This window comes from Aptenodytes forsteri, unplaced genomic scaffold (genome assembly GCF_000699145.1).
Source record: "Aptenodytes forsteri isolate BGI_AS27 unplaced genomic scaffold, ASM69914v1 Scaffold65, whole genome shotgun sequence".
Classification (NCBI taxonomy): domain Eukaryota; kingdom Metazoa; phylum Chordata; class Aves; order Sphenisciformes; family Spheniscidae; genus Aptenodytes; species Aptenodytes forsteri.
This window is the reverse complement of record NW_008795127.1, coordinates 1,975,587-1,984,843: the sequence shown is the minus strand read 5'-3', so window position 1 is coordinate 1,984,843 and position 9,257 is coordinate 1,975,587. Positions and strand designations below refer to the sequence as shown.

Sequence of the window (9,257 nt, the reverse complement as noted above, 5' to 3'; positions counted from 1 at the left end):
TCTTTTTTTTGGGGTTTTTTTTTTTTTTTCTCTTTTTTTTTTTTTTTTTTACTCTTAGCCTACTTTCTTTGTGGTGATGCCAGCTACATGTAAACTTGATAGCTGTTCAGTTAAAAAGACTTTTCTGTAGATTGAAGAACTTTAAGTTTTTTGACATTTAGAGTTTGTCAGGTTAGAGCTAATTAATGCAACTGGCAATTGAAGAAAATTACAAATACTTGTATTGATAAGAAGAGAAACATGTCCTTGGATGCACTGTTACCTACTTCCCCCTCCCCCACCTGGACTCTGCAAGGGGACAGTGTGGTCACTAACATCAGTGACATTAGAGGAGGCATAATATAAATAAATGTGAACAGCTGTCAAGGCACACTAGTCAGCTGGTTAGGATTCAAAGGAGGTGAAACTGAAGCCTTCATGGATTTAAAAAGCAAAGTAAAACAAGAAAAAGTAACGTTTTTTACCTTCTCTCTGAACTCAATTTAGGAGTGCTGCATTTTCAGTGTTTTTTTTCTTTCTTTTTCAACATAGCTGCAGAAGAGTGTGTACTGATTTTTGATTTTTCTTTTTCTTTTTCCTTTTTTTGACAGAGCATTAGAATTAGCTTTAGTGCTCTCCTGATATGCCCAAACTTGAATTAGCAGCATTTATCTTGGTCCATTGTATAGCAGCAATTTTTTGATGCAGTGTCAGGTTCCTTTGTTCTCCAGTTGTTGGCAATCTGACATTTTCTTCTGTCATTGACAATGTGTATTTTAGTGTCTTTATAGATACTACTCTATGTCCAGATGCCTAGATTTATAAAGGATTCTCCTATTCCTAGAAGGTAGTCATGCAGGAAGACCTTCTGTGATTTTTTTCTTTTTTTTTAACATTATTATTCTACTTCTATTGTAAACTCAGTATTACAATAAAGTAAAAGAAGATGGGGGAAATAGAAGCCTTGGGAGGCTTTTGCCAAGCTGGGAGGTCATTAATGATATGATAGTATATATGTATTGAGCTTGAATCAAGAGCTCTGAGGAGCTACAATGCAATTTAGAGCAACTGTGATTTTTTTCTTTTTTTTTAACATTATTATTCTACTTCTATTGTAAACTCAGTATTACAATAAAGTAAAAGAAGATGGGGGAAATAGAAGCCTTGGGAGGCTTTTGCCAAGCTGGGAGGTCATTAATGATATGATAGTATATATGTATTGAGCTTGAATCAAGAGCTCTGAGGAGCTACAATGCAATTTAGAGCAACTAATGACATTCCTGCCATTAGTGTCTGTTACTTTTTTTTTTTTTTTTTTTTTTTTTTTCTGTGTCTGTTACTTTTTTTTTTTTTTAATTTTGTTTTATTCCTTAAATCTGATCGGGAACATATATTTGGTTCTGAACACCTGGATTATGTTATGTGATCTGATTCTTTGGTCATTAAGATCAATGATGAAATTTCTATTTGTTTCAGTGGTGCAGGATTAAGGCTCCAGAGATATAGCACTTCAAAAGAACAAGGGAAGTGGCAGTGTTCTTCAGTCCATTTCTCAAAAGGAGAACATGATGCAAGAATTAGTAGATTTATATGTATAATTGAAAAAGAACATTTGTTCAAGGTACTTGTACCATTGTACAAGGTAGTTCCTTGGTTAAGGACCTCAAGATTGTAGGGTTGGTAATAAAACCATAAGAATCGGATTAGTTCCAGGTTATAGATTTAGTAGGTCAGGACTGCCGTTTCAGTGTGTTGATGAGTTCATTTCTGTATGCAGCAGGCCGTTCTCCAAACTGCAAAGTTCATGACCGCAAATAGCATGTAAGTTAACATGCCCTTGGTACAATTCGCAGCAGAGGGCAAGGGAACCACAGGAGATATTCTCTCCTTCTCTATAAGAGCTTTTCTTAGAACACTTCTGCACCACGTAATCTATATCTGCTCTTTCTGTAGCTCAGGGCTGTATCAAGTCCGGTGTTAACCTGTTCAAAAAGTAATGTTTTAGTACTGAGAGAGGCCTCTTTTTTTTTGCTTTAGTAATGGGGACTTGATACTTGCCAAAATACAGGCATAAAAGCAAAAGCAGAGAATTGTATTTAAACTAGAATAAAGCGGGCATATGTAAATATTGTATGTTCAGAATCAAGCTTGAAATTACTGCAGTATGCAAATTCTATGAGGCTGTTACAGTTGGAGTGCAGACTTGAAACATGCTCGACTCTCCTAGGGAAGTCACTTCTACAATTTATCCGATCCATTTGTGATTGAACTGAACGTATTGAGAGCTTCCATTTTTAATATTGAAGGTAAATAAGTGATCTCTGCATGTCTAAATGTATGTAGTTGTGTTAGGATGTGTGGATGAAGTTGTGAGTAAAATGTTGGATGTAACTTTGAGACATACCATTTCATGTTCTGCAACTGGCTTTAGTGAAGAGCTATTTCTAGTTGCAGTCCTTCCTTTGACTTTTGCTTACCTAGGTATTTCCACTTGATGATGAACTGACTGGCACTTGATGCAAGCACTTGTGACATACTATGTCTGAGCCAAAATCACTTGTCCTTTCTCCCTTGTGCACTCTGTGCAGGTTTCCAGTGCCCATGCATGAACTACCAAGACTTTGTAGATTCCTGTTTCAGCTAAACACATTAAAAGCTGTCTTACTATGAGAGAAGCCCTAGCCCACTGCCCACCTCATGCAATTACTGTTTTCATACGCCAGAATTGCAGAGAAATAAATTAAAAAAAAAAAAAAATCAGTACCTGATTGGCAGTGCAGAAGAATGACTGTTTCATACAAAGTGCAGTTTAATGGCTATACAGACAGATTCTTGACTTCTACCATGTAAGTATGCATCTAGACAATACATCATTATTAACAGAATTAACATTATTAATCATTATTTTTAGTACTTTGGAGACTTGTGTAATCGCAGTTTGCATTGTGTCTCGTTAATAGGATGCATGTCATAACCCTGACCAGCAATGGTTTTGTCATTGCCAAATGTTTGTAGGCCATCAAATGAATTGAAATTAGTTAGCGGAGGGAATATATAGATCTATGCAAGGCAAGCACTGGAGGCAAAATATATTAAAAATGTGAAGTCGTTAATTGGAAGTTGTATGTAGCTGGGCACTTCCAAATTTGTCCTGCCATCAGGTTCTTTATTTAGATTATGGAAATTTCTTAATCCTGTTTCAAGTAGTAGTTATGCAGAATGAGAAACTATCTATCTTACAGATACTATCAAGTAGCTGTCCTAATTTAATGCTTGCTGCATGATTGCCAGGGTTAATTTCAACAAGAGGAAATGATATCTATAACAGTAATTTCAACTAGAATCTCTTAAAATTACATTATGGATAAAACAAATACTGTCCAGTGGATGTTTGTGCTTTCCTTTTGACGTTACTTTCACAGAATTGAGGTCAGTAATTCCCTCTGGGGATCTTGTAGGGCAATATAAAATGGTCTAAGTACGTTTGCAAGGCAAAGATTAAAAAAAACCCAACTTCTCGTCCTTCCAGAAATTTAGAAGAGAGGAGTAACCAAAGGTAGGATTAGAAGAGCGCAGGCCATCTTCCCATCACCTTTACTATCACCAAACAGATGCATTGTTTCAAGTTATCATAAAGCACAGAGAACTATGGGGTACTAAAGATGTACTCAACATAGAATTGATGATATGTAAGGGATGCTTACTATTTGTGTCATCTTCTAACACTGAGAAAAGAGTTGAATGTGAGCAGAATAGCCTATGCTGGTCACCAGTGGGGGAGTTTGTGTTGTGCAATGCTAAAAAGTTGAGGGTTTTTTGCAGTTCAAATAAAAATCAATTTGTGAATGTTTGTTTCATAGCTTTTTGTTTATCCTTTCTCTTTCTTGATGATATTTTTCTTCAATATTAAGGCTTTCCTGAAAAGACTGGAAGCAGTGAAACCAACAGCTGGTATGAGGCGTTCTGAACAATTGATGGACTATCAGCGCCAGATGAGTTATCTAAATTCTTCACCATCTGTAAGAAGAGGAAAATCTGCTTTCAGCCAGCTTAGTCCTTCCAGTAAGTACTTTGAAGTTGCAGATTCTTGCATTTCTTTGCATGTGTTTATCTTTTTATAATTCAGAATTGTGAAGCACATACTGCTAAGAATAGCAAATAAATTCATTTCTCTGTCTTCCTTAGATTGATCATTTATCACACAGAAATCATTAAAGTGATTTTTTTTTAATCCTACCAGAAGTATGATGACCATATGAATTGTTTACTTACCTTCCTAAATTTCTAATAAATTATCTTGTTAATCATCTTTTCCAAGTAGATCAAAAAACCACTGTTGTAAAGAAATATTTCTCGTTTTGCCAGTACCCTTTATTGAAAGGAGGTGAGAAGGGGAAAAAAAAAACCCAAAACAGAACACGAAAACCCCAAAGAAGTTTCAAATTCTCATTCAGAAAATGGAAATCTACTGATAGTAGCCTTGTTTCTCTTAGAAATTTGATAGGATGCATGTCATAACCCTGACCAGCAATGGTTTTGTCATTGCCAAATGTTTGTAGGCCATCAAATGAATTGAAATTAGTTAGCGGAGGGAATATATAGATCTATGCAAGGCAAGCACTGGAGGCAAAATATATTAAAAATGTGAAGTCGTTAATTGGAAGTTGTATGTAGCTGGGCACTTCCAAATTTGTCCTGCCATCAGGTTCTTTATTTAGATTATGGAAATTTCTTAATCCTGTTTCAAGTAGTAGTTATGCAGAATGAGAAACTATCTATCTTACAGATACTATCAAGTAGCTGTCCTAATTTAATGCTTGCTGCATGATTGCCAGGGTTAATTTCAACAAGAGGAAATGATATCTATAACAGTAATTTCAACTAGAATCTCTTAAAATTACATTATGGATAAAACAAATACTGTCCAGTGGATGTTTGTGCTTTCCTTTTGACGTTACTTTCACAGAATTGAGGTCAGTAATTCCCTCTGGGGATCTTGTAGGGCAATATAAAATGGTCTAAGTACGTTTGCAAGGCAAAGATTAAAAAAAACCCAACTTCTCGTCCTTCCAGAAATTTAGAAGAGAGGAGTAACCAAAGGTAGGATTAGAAGAGCGCAGGCCATCTTCCCATCACCTTTACTATCACCAAACAGATGCATTGTTTCAAGTTATCATAAAGCACAGAGAACTATGGGGTACTAAAGATGTACTCAACATAGAATTGATGATATGTAAGGGATGCTTACTATTTGTGTCATCTTCTAACACTGAGAAAAGAGTTGAATGTGAGCAGAATAGCCTATGCTGGTCACCAGTGGGGGAGTTTGTGTTGTGCAATGCTAAAAAGTTGAGGGTTTTTTGCAGTTCAAATAAAAATCAATTTGTGAATGTTTGTTTCATAGCTTTTTGTTTATCCTTTCTCTTTCTTGATGATATTTTTCTTCAATATTAAGGCTTTCCTGAAAAGACTGGAAGCAGTGAAACCAACAGCTGGTATGAGGCGTTCTGAACAATTGATGGACTATCAGCGCCAGATGAGTTATCTAAATTCTTCACCATCTGTAAGAAGAGGAAAATCTGCTTTCAGCCAGCTTAGTCCTTCCAGTAAGTACTTTGAAGTTGCAGATTCTTGCATTTCTTTGCATGTGTTTATCTTTTTATAATTCAGAATTGTGAAGCACATACTGCTAAGAATAGCAAATAAATTCATTTCTCTGTCTTCCTTAGATTGATCATTTATCACACAGAAATCATTAAAGTGATTTTTTTTTAATCCTACCAGAAGTATGATGACCATATGAATTGTTTACTTACCTTCCTAAATTTCTAATAAATTATCTTGTTAATCATCTTTTCCAAGTAGATCAAAAAACCACTGTTGTAAAGAAATATTTCTCGTTTTGCCAGTACCCTTTATTGAAAGGAGGTGAGAAGGGGAAAAAAAAAACCCAAAACAGAACACGAAAACCCCAAAGAAGTTTCAAATTCTCATTCAGAAAATGGAAATCTACTGATAGTAGCCTTGTTTCTCTTAGAAATTTTGTGTGTAATACTTGGAAGTAGATCCCATGTCCCCATAGATCACGTTGAAGAACCATGGCACTATAGCATAGGCTTGAATTCTTTGTCCTGACCATTTACAAACAACTCATAACATTTTGGGTTTGTATTCAATTTACTGTGATTTGGTTTTTTTCTGGAAACTATGGTAATGACTGTTGCAGTACTAATATAGCATGAAGTTTTCTGTTGTACCAAGCATAAGCACTCTCACTCTTTTTTGTGTGTGTGTGTTAACAGGAGGCACTTCAAGAGCATCCGCTGTACCAAGTACAATGAGCCAGAGGAACGAAAAACCCGTGTCTGATTCAGCCAGTGGGGCATTACAGAGACCTAAACCCACTAATGTTCGTGCTGCTTGGTTATAAGTGCGTTCTTTGCCTCACATTCTGAGATGATCCTCAGACTTCTATTTTTAGTGCTTTTGTAAATTCTATGTGCAAAAAATTTTCTGCATTGTTCAGTGATTAAAATGCATTGTATATGATATAATTGCTTATAAAATGGTTTTAAGTGAACACTTTCACTTCAGTCAGTGTTTTCCAAGACAGGAAGAACTTATGAAAAAGAAGGAGGTATTTAAACGGACAAGTTAAATAGAAATTACTAATTATTATTTTATTCTCAAATCATAAGTGGAATTTGTATCCATAACGCGGAAGGACAGACTTGCTGCACTATAGATGCAGATGTAAAGAAAATCCTTAAAATAATAATATTTTAAAATATTGCATTAAACTCATAAGCACATGCTTAATTCCTAGATTGTCCTTGCTTTTCATCCTGGCTTTAGGTAAGCCTTCTGAACTTTGTGGGTCATGTTCTTACGACTGAAAGAATCTTCTTTTTACAGCAGCATGAAGGGGTGAAAAGCAGATTGTGTATTCCTGCATGGTTAGCTAGAATACTGAGACTGCAGAAGATGATGTTCTGCCACTCTTGCACTCCAGGTGTCGAATGTTTGTTTTATACTCAAGGCTGTGTCTCTTCCAGATTTAAAAGAATTTTGGAAGTTGTATTTTGGGACCTTTGTGTAGGAAAGAAGCATCTGATGCTATTTGAACAAGAGTAAAGACTGGTGAACAACAGTTTCAGATTCACTCTAAACAAGAGTAAGTTTTACATACTTCAAGCTAGAGAAAGTAACTAAGCATGGGAAATATTTCATGGCCCTGCTTTTGCAGGTCCTTGCCCTTCTCGGTGGGGAGACATGAACTTGAGCTGCAGGAAACTTGAACATGTGATTTTGGGAGTGACTACTAACCAGGATTTAAAAAAAAAAAAAAGTAGAAAACAGAAAATCTTGTTAGGCTTTTTAACCTGTTTTTTAATGTCATGTTCATACCAAATACTTGTTGTAGCGTCAGATAAGCTTCAGTAGCAACATCCATTTACAAGGGGAGCAAAATTTAATGGAATTGGTAATCGCAAATAGTAGGTGGTATGCTTTATTTCTATATGTAAAGGCAAACTTTCAGTGACCTTATTTTGTAGGACTGTAGTCTCACAAAGAGCATAAATTGTGATGCCACTATCCATGGATATCGCAGGAGCCCTGCTTGCTTCCCCAGCTTCTTCCCAGGAGAGATAGAGGAAATCTCTTTGTATTATACATAAAGAAAAAAAGCTGTATTCAGTAATGTTGGGTCTTAGCCCTATGAAAAGGAAAGTTTATTATTTTTCGCTCGTGTTTGCATGAGGGCTTAGGCTTTCAGGTGTTCTGCATTGTAACAAACTTTTTACTTGGTCCTGTGTGATAGTTTGGCAGAGCTTCTGCACCTGATGACTTGTGGATCAAATTTAGCTGTTTGACAATATTTGAACTTTTAACTTTAAGCAGCATTGTGGCAAACAGATTTTTGATTTTTATTGCTATTATTATTCATTGATAGGGACTGTAAGGAATTTTTTGCATAGTGCTGCTGTATTTATTTGTACTATTGTGCTAATTAAAATTATTCACTATTTAAAGATTTTTGTCCTTGAATGTGAATATCAGGGTCACAGTTTAAATACTTTTGAATGTTCATATGATAATTTTTTTCTGTGAAGGAATTAATGAAATGGATTACTTTTTAATTGCTTCATCTTATTTTATTTAACTTTGGTATGAAAGACTGTCAATTTTGTATGTCATTTTTGTAAATCATAAGAAATAAAATATTTAACATGAATTGTTTGTCATTGCAGTGGCTTCTTTCAGAATTTTATAATTGTTATTAAAGTGCAAAGGAGGTCATGGGAGAAGTGTTTTGTACTGTGTGTAGTGGAGGTAAATGCAAGGAATCAGTGTATTCATTGATACGCTCTACCTGTTAGTGACTTTGGTGTGGGTTTTTTAAAATAAGCCATATTGACAGGTCTTCATTAAGTTAGATGCTATCTCATCAAGATTTTTATAGCAAAAAATCCTGTTTCTAATAGACTTGTTTTCTGTCTTTTTTGTAAGCTGCCACTTTATGTTCTCTTCTACTTTCCTTTTTTTTTTTTTTCTTTTCCCCTCCAGAAGATCTCTTTGAAAGAAAAGTGCAAGCTGCTTTGCTTCCTCCTTAAAGTGAACTGCCACACTGGTTTGACATCACGGTTTCAGGTAGGAGCTGATCTCCCTGCTGAAGTGACAGGATTGCCAGTTTGGGTGGCAGCACTGGCATATTGGTCTCACTACTATGAGAAATGGACTGTGATGCCTGTGTCATGTTTTTGCTCTGGAAGTGTCCCTGCCTCATTGTGGGCTCCGTTTCTTCCAGGATAGGGTTCTGCTGTGTAGTCTTTCTACAATACTGAAGGCCTTAAAGAAGGCCCTAGTTCAGATCATTGACTATATGAGAAGAACAGGGAGTGATGATGCATCCCTGTCTGGATAGGTGACATGGGAAGGGCGTTTTCCCAAGCAGACCACTAAATCCTTTAGAACTCGGTTTTAATCCCAGTGAACCTAAGAGACTCAAGCTAATTTGGAAGAATCACGCAAGGCCATTCCTCATATGGAATGTATAGGTTTTCCCCTGTGCCAGAGCCTGTCTTCTATCAGATTGCTTGCAGTCTTCACTGAAGATCCTGAGGCATCTCTGCTGTCATCCTGCCACTCAGATGAGGGTTTGTCTGATTGTCCTAAATCAAATGGCTGGCTGGATTTATGTCTTCCGTGATGTATGTAGACTTTACATTGGACTGTATTTTCCTGATTGTCATCTAGTGAGTTTCAGGATAAACCCC

General features: G+C 36.1%; 1 protein-coding gene across 1 annotated transcript in view; it reads left to right on the top strand.

Annotated features, from left to right (window-relative positions):
• The window catches only part of CFAP97 (cilia and flagella associated protein 97), a 43,009-nt gene extending 34,794 nt beyond the window's left edge, over positions 1 to 8,215 (top strand). The window contains exons 5-6 of the mRNA XM_009277364.1: positions 3,891 to 4,041; positions 6,282 to 8,215. Of these exons, the coding sequence (XP_009275639.1) occupies positions 3,891 to 4,041; positions 6,282 to 6,409 (279 nt within the window). The 3' untranslated portion in view covers positions 6,410 to 8,215. The remainder of the gene's footprint in view (positions 1 to 3,890; positions 4,042 to 6,281) is intronic.
• Positions 8,216 to 9,257: the final 1,042 nt, after the last annotated feature.